This window comes from Amblyomma maculatum, chromosome 1 (genome assembly GCF_055883805.1).
Source record: "Amblyomma maculatum isolate TAMU_Amacu chromosome 1, ASM5588380v1, whole genome shotgun sequence".
NCBI classification, from domain to species: Eukaryota; Metazoa; Arthropoda; class Arachnida; order Ixodida; family Ixodidae; genus Amblyomma; species Amblyomma maculatum.
In genome coordinates, this window is record NC_139344.1 from 62,731,453 (window position 1) to 62,748,939 (window position 17,487).

The 17,487-nt window shown below is 45.5% G+C and overlaps 1 protein-coding gene across 3 annotated transcripts in view; it reads left to right on the forward strand.

The window, feature by feature from the left end:
- Positions 1-2,220: 2,220 nt before the first annotated feature.
- The window catches only part of LOC146202575 (uncharacterized), a 33,894-nt gene continuing 18,627 nt past the window's right edge, over positions 2,221-17,487 (forward strand). For all 3 annotated transcript variants that reach the window (XM_084584839.1, XM_084584852.1, XM_084584847.1), the window contains exon 1: positions 2,221-2,358. In XM_084584839.1, the coding sequence (XP_084440965.1) occupies positions 2,250-2,358 (109 nt within the window). In that variant the 5' untranslated portion in view covers positions 2,221-2,249. The remainder of the gene's footprint in view (positions 2,359-17,487) is intronic.

Genomic DNA, 17,487 nt, shown 5'->3' on the forward strand with positions numbered 1-17,487 from the left:
CTTCGTTTTTTCAGTTCCAGGCTTTCACAGATATCGAATAACGTTACAGAAAAGCGTTTTAAGACGCGCCAACTCAAACGAGTACGGCCTCCACTGTACTAACGCCGCAGCCGATCACGCCTCGTTTAATACTGTAACACACTCTAGCCCTGCGCAGTCAACATTGTCGTCTTCATCAAGTTTCAACTACAACGCACTCTCGTGATGTTCAGGAACGTCGTCGTCTTCATGAACTTCAATCTGCGCTGCTCCATTTAACCTAAGCAAATATTCCATACACATATGTCATCTCAGCGAATGCGGGCGAGGTCCGCGATTGTAGTGTCGGGTGAATAAACCAGGCGGCGGGACAGAACTCGCAATGCTTTCGCATTTTCGGACGTAAAAACACTTAAGTACACTCCTGTAATTTTTGTTCCATCCATGATGAGGGCTTCATCATTCAAGAGATCTGAAGTTATTTCCAGAGAAACTTCATTTAGACAATGCCTTCATACTTGGGGATCCAAAATTGTTCTAAGTAATAAGCAAAATGATCATACTGTCGAATCGGTAAGGAGCTAATTCACGCACATTGTTGGTGAATACAAAGAACAACAACCGTTAGTCCCATCGCGTTTATAAACGAGGCGATCAGTTTAAAAAGTAGCGGTATAGGCTTCTGCACCAGCGCTAACAGCCTTGTGGGAAGCTCGTATCCACTTTTTGTCAAACATTTAGAGCCCAGAGGGAATGACAGAAGTCCAGAGTTTCACCTTCAAAACACCGGGAACGCTCGAGGTGCAGAACGAGTCAGACCACGGGGTTCTGAAAAGAGCCCTTCTGGGCACTAAATGTTGAACAAAGACATAGGTGTATGTCAGCCCTACAGCTGTAAAGTTGAAAACAAGAAAACCGCAGACATGTTAAATGGAAACCTAACTTCCGGACTGGTACAGCATCCGTACGCTCACGTGTGCACTACCTGTAGAGAGGAGGAAAGCCACGCAGCGGCACATTTGCCAATACAGGTTGCATAAACGAAGTAATTCATCACAATTACCATTCTGCATCTGAAATGCATCTGACTTCAGCGTTGCCAAGAACAGTTCTCTAAAAGTAACTGGAGAATGGCAAATGAGCAATCGCTTATGCTGCATTTTTTTCTGCCCGCTTTTATTAGCAACATACAACTATGCATGGACTAGAATGTGCAGGGCGGATTTTTTAAATTTGTTGTCTGTTGCAATTCGCATGCTGTTAACTTTCTGCAGCAGTTGCATTTCCAACTTTTCCTTGATATGTTTTTCATGCTTCTTTGAGAAAATATAAGCAGCGACACTGAAGACGGTCGTTAAAGCCCCCCCCCCCCCTCCCCCACACACGCACCCACTCCCCACCGGAGCGCGCAACTAGGCTAACGTACTAGGACCTTGTGTGCCATCTCGTATAGTTACCGAAATCGTCGCGCATCATTAGTCTTCGCATTCTGATCGGAGGACGTCTGAGTATATATTAAACTTGCGATATTGCAGTGCCATCGGGAATATAAGCGAACCTCGGGACACGGCTACAGTCAATTGCAGGACGCTCAGGCTTGCATGTATGGGCATCACTGCGCTCGAGGATTTTCCGCAGCTCAAACAATAGTCTATTGCAAATAAGTATTCCGCTCTAGCGCTAGTTTTTTTCTGCCGAGTTCAGGTCTTCTAAGTGATGCCGGTGGTTACAATCTTTTTCCTGGATAGTAAGAAACTGATTACTAACAACCGATTGCTGAATATATATATATATATATATATATATATATATATATATATATATATATATATATATATATATATATATATATATATATATATATATATATATATATATATATATATATATATATATATATATATATATATATATATATATATATATATATATATATATATATGTACTTGGGTTTTAAGAATTTCATGCGTTAAAAAAAGTAATCAGTGCAGTCAAAAATTTGATGAAAATGTCTTTTGTTTTAACTAATCCATTACATTACTTGCAACGCCACGGGCGCCTCTGATATTTACCCGCCCCTCCGAAAAGGAAAGATGCAAAGGACGCGAAACACTTGCTAGGCAAAACGTAAATCTTGCCGCATATAACATATGCGCATAGTGCGGATGACAAATTAGATTCGCATTTATGGCAGTATAAAAGCTAAGCGTCAGTAGGCATCCAGCTCAGAAGACCAAGAATCCCACGAGCTTGCCCACTAGGGAACGAAAATGAAGGCATGCATAGCAGCCGCACTCCTAGTTGCATTTACCGCTGTTTTTCCTTCTGAATCCTACCAGGAAAGCGAAGAAAGCAATGAAGAGATAAAATTCTGCGCTGGTAAGAACATCGCTATATCTGTTTTCAGTATCCATTCAATGCTCCTAAGCAGCTAGCGAACCCTTAAGCGGAAGCAGCTTAAGACTTGCAAATTAATTTGACCACCTGAGTTCTTAAACGAGCTCTGAGATCGTGTAGCACACGGGCGCTTTTGCATTTAACCTTCATTGAAATACCACTCTTAGGGCTGTGCATATGGGCTCAGCAGCTGAACGGCAAAGTCACAGAGCTACCGCGGCCGGTACATTTGATTTTTACTCGTGTGCTCTCCGCGTACTAGCAAACGCATAGCCTATTAAATTACGGAATCAAGGGTGTAAATAGCCATTGACATACACATGAGCACAGCTATATGGTGTTACAGAACTTAGTTAAAAACTTCAGAGATGAATAAAACTTCGTCCGCTCTGGGGCTCCGGACCAGAGAGAAAAATAATTAATATTTATCAACAAAATAAGTTCTGTGTGAGGTCCATGGTAGATGCGGTTCCCCTAGTCCAGGACCCTATATATACACGTGGGCAGCCGTCCGGTTGATCATTCTGACCTGATCATGCAGAGCAGCGCTGGTCAACGCGTTCATTCACTGCTCACGTGTAAGATGTGGGAGGCAGGGAAGAGAGGGCATGACGGGGCATTTCCATGTGGTGTGGTAGAAAGTGGGGGAGTGGGGCATGAGATTACGGCCAGATCTAGACGAAGAAGGTGGGATGTATTTTGTGGAGAATGTGGAGGTTCTGGAAGGTATTAGTCTGACGCTGGCGCCAGTGGAGACACTATCCTGTAGTGAGCCGGGGATGTGGGGCACTGAAGCGAGTTCTGGCGCTCCAATAGTGTCCCAAGATATCAGAGTAAAAAGGGTTGAGTGGGCCAGAAACCACGTCCGCGGGTGCCATTCGGTTGGTACATGATTAAGTGTTGGTATCAGCGACATGGCCTTCTGGCATCCCGGCATGTCTCGGAACCCTGCCGATGCAGTGTTCGTCTTTGTGCTACGAGCGGGAGGGGAGAAGTCGAAGGGCAAGGCGGTGAAAGTAGCCGCATGTAAAATACCGATGAGCTAGCTGATAGTTTATGAACACAATAGCCGAAGTGACAGTGTGGGTGACGTGATGTAGGGCCGGAGCGATGGCGATTTCTTCGTCTTCGATCGATGTGCAAGAGGAGGTGCTTATACTAGTTCGCTGCTTGTGCTGGGTGTCAGAACGGCAGTTAACATTGTGTTGGCGGAAGTGTATGAAGAGACGTCTTTGTGGCGGTGGGGCTGATAGGCTTTATGGCGCCTCAGCAGGGCGAGCTCGAGGGCACCCGGGTGCAGCGTGGGGTGAATGCGTCGGGGTATGTGTCGGGGTAGGGACGACATAGAGCTCTCAGGCTGCAAAGTATATGGAGACAGCTGAGTAACCTATCGATTAGCGAAGAGTTATCTACCTGGAGCGGTATGCAGGAGCCGCTCGCTCTTGGCCTAGAGATAGGCCTCGCCATATTATCGTAGGTATTGGACCCATTTCCAGGAAGAAGGCGTAAGAGGTGTTGAACAGTAGTCTCAGGGCTATTTTGTGTGCCTTTCGGAGTATGGCTTCGAACTGGTCTATTATATGTTCTCCGAATTGCGGGAAAAAGAATGACCCTTATCTGCGGGTGTCAGGGCCAGGGCGTTTCTTCAGCTGCGAAGATCAGTTTTGTTAAATTTTCGCGAACTTCTTTCGAGTGCTGCTTGATCAGTGCCATACTGCTTGTCTAGAGCAGGCTGTTAATTAGTCACTGGTACCTTGCATACAGTGATGGAGACGGTGATATAATTAGCGATAGATGGAAATTAAATGCGCACTGTACGAGACAAAAAGGACAATGAGATTTCATAAGAAAGTTACAAGTAGCTCAGGAATACTAAACATATCTGTACGGTAGCAGCAACATTTATGATCATAATGAAAGCCATTAGAGTAGATGAATTCGATATTCCGAGCTCGTACATCCTGCAGATACGGCAAGAGGAAGGGAAGAAGGCCTTACAGGCATAGTAAACGGGGATAGCGGCAGCTGAGGATCAAGTGGCTGCAGATATGGTGAACGACGGTGGGGAACTTGGGCTAGAAAAACGTGTCATCCTTATACGCAATTGCTCACAACCTTCAGTACGGCTGGATCCTGGAAGAAATTTTTGGACTGTAATGGCTTGCCCACCGAAGTCGCCACCAGTCATCTACCCCAAAATATTCAAGCGGCTCATCGAAACATTTCATTGTGATTTTCGTTACACTTGTTCGCCCATATAACGCCCACTCCCGCATGTAATGTCTCACAGGAGACTTTTCTTTAATGAATAAATCAATGATTTAATTCGCCTAGATATTTTTGAAAAGATATACCAAATTACTAAGATCTCCTTACTTATACTTTTACATTTCATTTCAATTCTGAAAATATTATTTTATTAGTTGCTAATTGCAATCAAGAAATGATCAAAATAAAGTTGAATTTAAAGAATATTTGTCTATATCAGTGCAAAAGTTATAAGGTCACAGGTTCGGAACTGATCAGTGTTTATTATAACCGACGCACTGTAACAAAATACTGTGAGCAAAACGCGTCAACTTTCACCTCTTTCATCTGTATAGATCCATCATCATCATCATCATCATCATCATCATCATCATCATCATCATCATCATCATCGCTGACCGCTGCTCGGAGCGTCGCGCGCTGTGTACCAGCTGGTTCTGGAATAGAACAGACGTTTTGTGCAAGTGCTGTCCCACAAGTGGTGGAGGTGCGATTCGTATTCCCCACCTCTCGCTTTAGGCCCACCTACCGTTCTCCCTGGAGCTCCGTTCAGGCCTTCGCTTGCGTCAACGGCCCTGTGCTATGGATTGGATGAGGGCAACGGTGCTCGCTCCCCCCCCCCCCCCCCCCCCGGCGTCTCCTGCTCCTACTGCGGCTGCCCCTGCCTGGACTGTCACCAGCCGCCAGCGCGATCCCCAAATCTTTGCTGGCCTTCGCGGTGAAGATGTCGACGACTGGCTCGACAACTACAACAGGCTCAGTACATTTAACCGCTGGGATGACGCTCATAAACTGCTCAACGTCGTCTTCTACTTGGCTGACGACGCCAAAACCTGGTTCCGCAATCACGAGGATGACATAGCTGACTGGCCTGCATTCACGGACCAGCTAAAGAAAATGTTCGGCACTCCGGCTGGTCGCTCAGAACAGGCAAAGAAAAAACTTGAAGCTCGTCTCCAGCAGCCCGGCGAGTCCTATACATCGTATATCGAGGACGTTCTGGCCCTTTGTCGCCGTGTCGACGCTGCTATGCCTGAATCTGAGCGCGTTCGCCACTTAATTAAGGGCATCAACACTGCTGCTTTCAATGCCTTCGTGGTTAAAAATCCGTCGTCCGTGTCTGACATCACATCCACATGCCAACATCTGGACCAGCTACAGTCATGCCGCCTCGTGCAAGACCCCAGTGATGGTGACTCCCTCATAGATGGAAATTTGCGGTCCCTAATACGCGCCATGATCCGAGAGGAGCTCTACGGCCTCACCAACCCCTCTGCAGTATCTCCAACTCTTCCGCCAGCAACGGTGAATTTGCGCAGCATCATCAAAGATGAACTGACAAATTTCAGCTGCACTGTGGCACCTGCCCCACCTCCCATTGCCTCCCAACCTCCCTCGCCGCCTCCCATCGCCTCCCAACATCTCTTGCCAACCTATGCCGAGATTACTTCACGTCAACCCACCCCGCCTTCCCCGACTTGTTCGGCACCCGTGTGCAGTCATGTCGCTGCCATGGCACCATATCCTACAGTGCACCGTCCTGTTACAGCCTGGCGCCCCTCCCGCCCTGTGTGGTACTATTGTGGGATACGTGGCCACATTGCCCGTGTCTGCCGCCGTCGCCAGCAAGACGAGCAACGGGGTTATGCTCCCTTTGAACGTGCCCGCGTGCGCCAGCCTGATGATTCTACACTGCCCTACTCAGACTTTTACCGGCGTTCTTCCTCTCCTCCGAATTCCACCGATGTTTCACGGCCCTCGCGTCCTTCCCGACGCCGATCCCCTTCGCCTTTTCGCCGCACGTCACCGCTTCGTCCTGCCTCGCAACCATTCCAACCTATAACGGAAAACTAACCGAAGCAGTTTTTGGAGGGAAAGCTGCTTCGAGTTCGAAATCTACAATTCCTCCTGGGCGACCGTCGAATATGTTAATAGTGATTGTTGAAGGATTGTACGTTGAGGCCCTCATCGACGCCGGCGCCGCTTATTCCGTCATGCATTTCTCTCTGTGTTCTCATCTGCGCAAAGTTCTAACGCCATACATCGGTCCGCCACTTCGTGGAGCGAATGGAACTCTTATGAAACCCACCGGCCAATGCACAGCACGTGTCCTCATCGATAACCAGCGGCATCATATTGAATTTATTGTGCTCCCCACGTGCGTTCATCTCATGATCTTGGGGTGGGATTTCTTTTCGTCGGCGTCCGCCCTCATCTCTTGCCGTGAGCGCCTTATTCATCTTGCGGACCCCGATATATTACCGACTTTTGATTGTTCACCACCACACGTGTTCGCAGCAGTTGATTTCGTTTTGCCCCCAGGACGCGAGCAGCTGATCATCGTGGCATCGGACTACCCTCTCGATGGCGAGGCCATCGTTATGCCCGCTCCTCGGTGGACCTCCGACGGCCTAGCTCTTGCCTCGTGCCTCACCTCCTTCACCGGTGGTTGCGCGGTGGTTGCGGCCCTCAATATAACTCTCCAGCCGTTCTTACTGCCCAGAGGAGCCAGAGTTGGGTTTATTTTTGACTGCGGTCCCGTTCCCCGCAACACACTTTCCAGCGCACCATCGCCTGCTGCCAAGCCTCCATTTCCGACATCCTCTGCGCTCGCAACCTCCATCAGCCCTGACCTTACATCCGAGCAGTTCACAGCTCTGCTAGACGTTCTCTTGCGGCACCGAGAGTCTTTTGATGTGTGCGCCTCAGCGTTGGGGAAGACCTCCGTCACCTCTCATCGCATAGAGACGGACGGTTCTGCTATTGTTCGACGAAGGCCGCATCGCGTTTCAGCAGCAGAACGCAAAGTCATTGAGGAGCAAGTTGCTGACATGCTTGCTCGAAATGTCATCCGGCCATCTACAAGCTCTTGGTCCTCACCTGTCGTCCTCTTTCGAAAAAAAGATGGCTCAGTCCGCTTCTGCGTGGATTACCGGGCACTTAACAAGATCACGCGCAAGGATGTTTACCCTTTGCCTCGTATTGATGACGCATTAGACTGTCTTCAAGGCACTGAGTATTTCTCCAGTCTCGACCTCCGCTCGGGATACTGGCAAATTCCTATGCACGATGCAGACAAGGACAAGACTGCCTTTTCTACCCCCGACGGTCTCTACGAATTTAACGTGATGCCTTTCGGACTCTGCAATGCGCCGGCCACCTTTGAGCGCATGATTGATACTGTGCTTCGCGGCATGAAATGGAAAACATGCCTATGTTATCTCGACGACATCATTGTCTTCTCGTCAAACTTCGCTCAGCACTTACAGCGTCTCACTGAAGTCCTCACGTCCCTTGCCCCGGCGGGGCTTCAGCTGAATACCAAGAAATGCCACTTTGCCAGTAAGACCATCAAAGTACTCGGCCATGTCGTCAGTAAGGCAGGAATCCAGCCTGATCCCGAAAAAATTACGGCTGTCGTTAATTTTCCTCGGCCCCAACGTCAGAAAGATCTTTGCAGCTTCCTTGGCTTAGCCTTCTACTTCCGCCGTTTTATTCGGAACTTTGCAACAATTGCGGCCGCGTTACACAAGCTCGTGTCTTCCTAAGTGTTTTACACCTTGTCCACTGAATGTGAAGACGCCTTCAAAGCTCTCAAGCAGGCACTCACTTCCACTCCTGTGCTTCGCCATTTTGACGCTGACGCGCCCACCATACTTCACACAGACGCCAGTGGCCACGGTATTGGCGCGGTTCTCTTGCAACACAACGCAGTGTCTGAAGAGCAAGTCGTCGCATACGCCAGTCGTACGCTCACTGCAGCTGAGCGTAACATATATACTATTACCGAGCAAGAGTGCCTCGCCGTTGTTTGGTCGGTTCAAAAATTTCGACCTTATTTGTATGGCCGCCACTTCACCATTGTCACTGACCATCACGCACTCTGTTGGCTGTCATCGCTGAAGAACTTATCGGGTCGACTGGGTCGCTGGGTACTACGTCTTCAAGAATACACCTTCACCATCACTTATCAATCTGGGCGAAAACACCTCGACGCTGACGCCCTCTCTCGCTGCCCATTGCTACCTACTGACGCGGCCCCACATACGGTCTCCTCTCCCTCCTGCCATCCGAGTCAGCCTTCTGCTGGCCACCTGAATGTTGCACCCATCGCTATAGCTCCACTCGAGAACAATGCTGATTTCTCGTCCCTGCAGCTGACTGACCCTTACTGCCGCACAATCATCGCTCGCCTCCGTGGAGAATCAGTTGTCCCAAACAATCGCTTGCGCCGTCAGCTTCGTCAGTTCCGATTTCACCATGGAACACTTTACCGCGACGTTTATCACCCTACGGGTCAACGCTGGGTACCCGTTGCCCCTCGCTCCCTTCGTTTTAAAATTATGGAGGCTTACTACGACGACCCCACTGCTGGACATTTAGGCCACTTTAAAACTTACGACAGTATCAAGACCCGCTACTTCTGGCCTGGGCTTTCTGCCAGCGTCGCCAAATACATTTCATCGTGTCCGTCTTGCCAGCATCGCAAGCGTTCAATATCCCCTCCTGCTGGCCTACTGCAACCTCTACCTTGCCCATCTGTGCCTTTTGACACGGTCGCCATTGACTTGTTTGGTCCTCTCCCTTTGACGTCAGACGGCAACCGTTTTGTTGTCACTGCCATCGACCATCTAACGCGGTACGCTGAAACCGCACCTCTTCGCTCCGGTGCCGCCTCTGAAGTCGCCTATTTTTTCCTGCGTGCGATAGTTTTGCGTCATGGTGCTCCCCGTATTCTCATTAGCAACCGTGGAAAGACCTTTCTTTCTCAAGTCCTTGAGGAAGTACTGCGCGCAGCCAACACCGTCCATAAGACTTCTTCTAGCTACCACCCTCAGAACAACGGACTCATCGAGCGGTTTCATCGCACTTTGTCCGACATGATATCCATGTATATCGCTCCTGATCACCGGAACTGGGACAACGTTTTACCTTTCGTCACCTACACCTACAATTCCGCTGTTCAGCGCACTATTGGTTATAGCCCTTTCTTTTTAGTTTATGGCCGTCAACCATCGACAGTACTGGACACTACTTTCTTCTCTGCTCCCTCTACGTCTGAATCTCTGGGCGAAGAGTTTGCCACTCGTATGGCCCAGCGTCGCCAACTTGCCCGTTTGAACACTGAAGATGCTCAACAAGAACGCAAAGCCCTGTATGATCAACGCCATCGAACTCCCTCCTTTTACTCCGGTGATGAAGTTCTCCTGTGGACACCAATCCGCATTCCTGGCTTGTGTGAGAAGTTCCTCCATCGTTACATTGGCCCTTATACAGTACTCCAACAAACGTCTCCGGTGAACTATCGCGTTACTCCCTCGCACACCGTCGAAGATTGACGTCGTCGCTCCGAAGAGATCGTCCACGTCTCGAGCATGAAGCCATATGCCCGTCGTCCCTCATCCCTGTAATCAGCGACCAGGTTGGCCGCTCTTTTGTCGGGGGGGATTTGTGTGAGCGCAACGCGTGAACTTTCACCTCTTTCATCTGTATAGATCCACCATCATCATCATCATCATCATCATCGCTGACTGCTGCTCGGAGCGTCGCGCGCTGTGTGCCAGCTGGTTCTGGAATAGAACAGACATTTTGTGCAAGTGCTGTCTCACAATATATATAAAAAAAACGACCGCAGAGACCGATTAGTCAGTCTGCCTAATAGTTATCTGCATGGTTTTAATATAGTAACCAACGATACAGTTAGAGCAGCTTTAGGATACAACCAACCAAAGGACCAGGCTGGCTTTCGAAAGGATTACTAGAACATAGACATACTAGCAGAATATCACGAACACTTGTATATATAGCCTGCATATTGCAAGAAAACATTCATGTTACTCATCAGCAATCGTGCAGGCATTGAGTAACAAGAAGGTAGAGCAAGCCTATAAAGGGATTATAATGTATATATATATATATATATATATATATATATATATATATATATATATATATATATATATATATATATATGATAGTATCTTAGTAGTACCCCTCAAGAAGGTAGTACACCAGGCGCCCAAGCGACCATTTGTATCAGCAGTGCGCACACAATCAGCAAAAAAGAAAAGGACCTATAGGATAGAGCACACCGAGACCTCATCAATTAGGCACCGAGACTCTTTTGTGGCCTGTGAGCAGGGCGTGGTTTACTTCATTCCCCTAGCTTACGGTAAGGCATACATAGGCCAAACAGGAAGATGTTTAAATGATAGGCTAATGGAACACAAGAACGACTTATATGGGGTGCCACTGAGGAATTTGCCTTCCAAATGCCGGGATTGTGACGGCAAAAAGAAATGCATTCCCAGATTTGGAAAAAAAAAAAAAAAAGAAAAAAACGATCCTAGGAAAACATAAGAACCAGCTGACGCGGGAAAATTTTGTAGCCATCTTCCTTTCAGGCCTTAAGGAATGTTGCGTCAGGACCCCTTCCCATCTCACTATCTAAAAAAGAAATCGCTTTCCTCTCTGGTTTTATCTGGCTTCTTCAGGCTTTTAGAAGCCCCCTTCATATGTTACTCGTTTTCGTTCTAGCCGTGTTAACCGTTGGCACTCCTCCCTCGTTCCGCTAATCTTTTCACCGTTTTCTAACATCACTGTGCCCTCAACCCTGTTTTTCCATTTTTTTTTTTTTTTTTTTTGCATTTGTCATTCTTGCGCCTCTCAACCCTGTTGTTTCCATCCTTTTGGGCTGTGCGTCATGGAATTGATTGTCTAGTGGTTTAAGCGATGATGCATCTTCTGATGTCTTGGAAAAAAAAAAACAAAACGTGCGATTATCACTTCGCTAGGGCGTCCTCACTGTCACATTGATTATTCCCCTGGTGGCTCTTTAACCGGCGTGTGTATATAAGTGCAGGTTTCAGTTTTCTCGAAATGAAGTTGGAAGTTCAGCGCTCTATTCTATGTCCTCCTTTTCCTGATTGTGTGCGCGTTGCTGATACAAATGGATCGCGACCAACTAGCCCGGTAGATCGTGTTCCCCAAGAGAAGCCAGCCATTACTTAAAAAAAAAAAATGGGGGGTTTGAAGTATGAATACTGCTTCCGTGGCATAGTAATGTTAGGGTTAGCGGATATGCGATTTAAAATATATGAATAATGTTAACTAGTAAGATGGTTAACTTATTTCTGACAACTTCTGATTTCTGATAACTCGTATAAAATTGGCAATACCATATTGAAAGTTGTCACTGAGTTTAGATACTTAGATGTGTGTCTTAGACATGACCTAAACTGGTCATCTCACGTATATCAAGTTTGCGACAAGGCGATTGCAAAGCTTTGGACACTGCGTAAGAAGCTTTCTGACGCCACGCCAGAAGTGAAGTTGATGGCTTATAAAATGACAATTTTATCATTACTATCAACCCTGTTTGAGAGCCATACACTGAGCAAAAAAATTTGAAATGTGAACGTGTGGAGAACAAAGCCCTTAGGTTCATTTATATTGCTCATTCTATAATGCAGTCAGTTTCAGAACATAGGGGAAAAAAACTGTGCTAATGACTGTTAAGAAATAAATGAAGCGCAGTAGGATTGTTTTATTCTACCATTGCACGGCTGCTACAAAGTTAACCTCAGAAAATACACTGTAGCCGATAATTCCACCCAGACAAGGGCAAAACACTTTAAACATATCAAACCACTGACTTACAAGACTCTTTTCGTTATTCTTTTCTCGTGAGGACAATAGATGGCTGGAACAAACTACTCAAAGAACTTGTTTTAAAATTCGAGGTTAAGGGCTTTGAGACTGCACTGCGAGAGGATTTCATGATTTCATGAAGATAAGTTTATTATACCTGCCTGGGTACCATCTGTTTATAAGTGCGTGCTTCCCTGTCTTCTATCCTTTAAAGCTTGTCAGTAGGACCTCGTCTTGTATAATATTTGTACTTTCTGCTATGAACTTTGTTTTTCTGATGTTTTTTCTGTGACTGATGTTTTGAGCGCTTTTTCACTTGTCTCTCGCTATTGTTTGTTATATCATGTGCCGTGCGTTGCGTGCCAATTTTGTTGATATTCAAAGAGTTTTTGTCATTTGTTTGCTTTCATTGTATATTATGTGCAGAAAGTTTTGAGAATATCCGTACTCGCAAAATGCAACTCCTGCCTTGACCTGTGCCGGCAGTATAAATAAATAAATAAATAAATAAATAAATAAATAAATAAATAAATAAATAAATAAATAAATAAATAAATAAATAAATAAATAAATAAATAAATAAATAAATAAATAAATAAATAAATAAATAAATAAATAAATAAAAACTTTTAGTGCGCTAGCACTAGAACCAGCAATTGCAAATTTCGCCGAACTTTGCCCGGTCTTTGAGCCCTGGCAGGTGGTAGTTGGCAGGCAGTAGCTGCGGCTAAAACAAACTAAAATAAAACGTTTTCTGACCCTGAGTGTGTTTACATTCTGCGCTGGGGCGAACAGATAAGCTTCGCTGACCACTGCAATATACCACTGCACAGTAGCCGCAGCAAAGACATCCCGCGCGTTTGAAAACTTCCATTAGAGCGCAGTGGACACCACATGTTACAGTCTACGTTTTGCGCTCCTAACTAAGAATGAAACACCGCACACTCACCGATCTTTATGTGAAGCCACTTGACCTTAAAAAGCGAGCCTCGACCTGAAGCTTCAACCGAAATGCTGGCGCTAATTCGAACTTGGCTTAGCCGTACTAAATAGTCCGTCATTTCTTGTAGTATTAGTTCGATTCCTGATCGCAAACAAAGATAGTCTGCCGTTAGCAATAGCCGTATTACTTTATAAAATTTCTAAAACACGAGTACTCTCGGCGATAGGGCTCATTATTTATTAGCAATATCTCTGCAAAACAAGCGAGGTTTCGAAAAACTGGAGCGGAGAACATCCTTCTCCAGGCCACGTCAGGTCGTGGCGCAAAAGCGTCACTTGACCTCACGTGTTCAATGTGGACTGGATTGTACAGCACTGCACTGGCCCAGGCCGAGCCTGGGCAGGAGAGTGCGCGGTTCGCCCGGCCATATGGCATGCGCCCAGGCTTGAAGTTCCTTACCCAGGTCCCAGACCGGGCTCGGTCCCTTACACAGAGTCATGATTTTAATTCGATATTGAAGGGCGAAGTTTACTTGGGCCGTTCTAGCTAGCTGCTACGCAGATGAAACATGACCACGGAGTGGGTCAAGAAAAAAAATGTTAATGTAACCTCATTTACTTATTTTTGGTGCCTGCAATGGATAAATTTTCCTTGCGTGAGAAAATTACGGATAGTAATAGTGTTCCTTCTCCTTTTTTTTTACCTGCTTTATAGAATGCTTCGAAAATGAAAGAACATCCCTGCCCTAATGATTTCATGGAGTTCTCTGTTGACGCGTAATGAGGGTTGTAAGATATTTTATCTTAAGTAGGTAGTCGGCCAACCATAGCTAACAAATGTCATGCCATCAACTGGTCAGTTGATACTCTGTATCTCAATGGATGTTGTAACACAGTATGTAATGTATGTAACACAGTATGGCGTTAACAAATGACGCATATAATCTATAGGCGGAGTGCAAAGCGACGGCTGTGCGGCTGTTAGCGGGCTTAAGTGCACCGGAAGAGGAGCCAACCGCGTCGACTGCTTACGAGGTGTTCCTACGCAGTTGTCATTTAGTGAATTGCTTTTTTCCACGCCGCGTCTACATCGGGTAGAAGCAACATTCGCAGACAACGCTTCGTGAAACAAATTTTGGGTCATCTGCACTCAAGAAACGCTCCGCAGACCGGACTTACTTGTCCCCGCGGCTCGGCGCGCACACGACATAAAGGGCACTGTTTCATCACATTTCTAGTTGTCAAGTCACTTTATACATATCTTGAATTTTTTATATCAAAGACGATTTGAAGAAATTGGTGCGTCGCAAGATTTTACTGCCGTTTGCGTTTAGGTAATAAAGAATGAAATAGTCTCTTACTGCTTAAAGCTGTTAATAGTTCAGTGTTTTAGTACACTGCTGCGATTTTTTTGTGGCGTTTGATTCGAATAGGTCATGAGTGTAAAGTAAATGTGGGACGGGCGGAAGGTACAGGGCAAAATGAACGGGACATGGGGCTCAAAGCGCAAGGGGCGGGCATTTAATGACGTGTACGCGTCATCTTAAGAACAATGTAACTGAATGTTTTTTTTTTTTTTGCGTGTCCCAAAGCAGTTAGGATTTATGAAGCGCAGAAGTTATCGAAATTGAAACGCTCGCTTTATTTCGTTGTTCTGTTCACGAATGTACGGTGATGGATGGTTTGCGAGTAGCGGATTCGCGGTAAAAACTTGTTCAATAGCATTCAGGCAACGTCGGTCAATGAAAAGCATCGATGCGTGCTCCATTCGCTGGATCGAATACTAGCTAGGTGTACCCAGGTAACGCAGAATAAGTTAAGTTTCGCTAATTCGCCGCCCGCAAACCTTTGTCTATGACTTTGAGCCGATCGAGAGCATCTTGTGTGTCGAAACGACTATGGCGCAGCAGTTATCTGGCGGATCTGCGCATTCAGAAAAAAAAAATGCAAAAACAAAAATGGCCGATGAAGAGACATATAGGCAAGCTTGCGAACACAAGCTTACCTATATGTCGAATTGAACCGACTGTGCGATTACAGGGAAGTCACATCTGGTCGAGGGGCCACATCAGGTGAACTTGAAAGGTGCTTGTAAGGCAGAAGCATGCTTAAATGCACAAAAAATAGATAACGAGAGAAAAGCGAATCTGTTTGTTAAGGCAATCTATATGTCGGTGAAACAAACCCGCTGCATCTGGTCTTCATATTGCATCTTGTTCGGCGATCATTCCTCCCAGACCACTGCAGCGTCATTAACTTATCTCTTCTACACCAGGGGTACCTTTCTGCTGCAGGCCATAGTGAAAGCAACTGGAAGTATCCGGAAGGCGAAAGAAAATGAGAAAATTATATTCGCCTTAAAAGTAGACGCGATAGCGCCTTTAACACCGACTTTCCACTTCACAAATGCGTTTATATTTTTGTTTAGGTTGGTCCTTGGAGGAAAGAAGGCGCTGTATCTCGTTCTCAGTGTGGACATACTCTTGTCAGAGGAGCATACGTCGTCTCCTATCGCAAATTAGCATCCATCTTGACTAAAGAAGTTTCAAATTAAATAAATTTTTTCCTCTGTATGCGTACACAATCATACATTCTGATCTGCCTAAGCACATTTGGCTTGCTGGCTGATCAGGCAGCAGGGGCAGAAGTAACTCTGTATGCATACATTTCTTGTCTAAACAGTCATGCTAACATAAAAAAGTCTGTCAACCCACAAGGGCATACGAAAAAGCTCAAGCTCTGCACAAGACAATGCATTTGCACACATATTTATTACGTAAATCATCAGCATCCTACGCTTGTCATTTGCAATGCGTAAATCGACCGGAATTTCATTAAATACAGCCGGTACATAATAATTGCGTTTTTTTTTTTTCCCTGTAGTTTGTATAAATCATTGGCTTAACAAAACGTTCTGTTTTTCTGAAAGTGACATCTTTTTTCACAGGAGTCATATTCATTTGAATAATAATACCGTGTTAACACAACAAAATGAAACAGTTCACGAATCTGAAAGATGCCTAACTCATCGTATTTCCCTTTAATGTCAACCAAGTGTAGTTTGGTGCCGTATGACATAGTGTTCACTATTCTTTTTAGGATAACATTTAATGTGTTTCTTGTATTCGGAGCAGTTATCATATACAGTAATGCCATACTTTAAAACAGGTCCTACTAATGCTGTTAGATCAATCGTCTAAGGTGAAGCGGAGATTTGCCACGAAGGTGATAAGTCCTGACCGCAATGTCCCCTATCGTTCTAGACATCTAGGTAGACGATGTGGTTGCTCCATGTGAGGTTTTGGTCAAAGTGGATGCTCTGAGAGAAAACTGTTCGCTCTATTCACTCTGGACCTTCCTAGTTAGCTCAGGTAGTAGAGCGACTGCCCCGGAAAGGCGACGGTCCCGGGTTCGATCATCGGGACAGGACGAATTTTTCTTTAACTACGAAGTTTCAGAGCAAGCTGTATAGCTTTCATTTGTAGCCGTATATGGCTGCGCTTGGGTGGATGTCAGTGAGTGATTACTCCTTTATTACAAATCTACTCCACCTTTAGGGATTTCCCTAAATATTCGATCAATACCATTCATTATGTTCATAAGCACTTATTTCAAAACGTTGAAGTTTCTGTGAAGATCTATCCAGGTGGCTTGAACTGCTTCATTCTGCATGTAATGCTCCATAGGTCGGCCACTGATATCCGTGGCATATATGCAGTATCTGCACATGCTCGTTTCGGTCGATGTGGTACAGGACTGACTGCTATGTTTCGCAACGTTTCTGTTATGTTTATGAAAACATCGTTAAATTTATCACACATCACTTTCGCTTTTTTCTTTGGAAAATTCTTATTTAATGCTTCGTCAACGGAAGTGTATTTCTGTCTACCCATCAGGTCATTCGCAATTTGCCCCGTTTTGTTTCCGTCATGTTTGTCCAATGAAAACTGTCAAATGTAAAATGATCTTTTTTTCCAAACGCATTTTCGCCGTTACCTAATTCCGCAATGCGCGATATTCATCTCTTAGTTATTTATCTTCAGGTTGCTCCCACATTTTTGTCATGCTTTATCTTTCGCGCATCAGAGTTCTGCTATCTCATGAGTTATCCACTTCTTATCTGCCTTTCTTATTTTGATATTAACAGATTTAGTTGACTGTGCATAGACGTTACGAAATATTTCTGTAGTTTTACTGTATAAGCTGATATGATCTAAATCTAGAAAGGAACTCTAAATAATATAATGAATT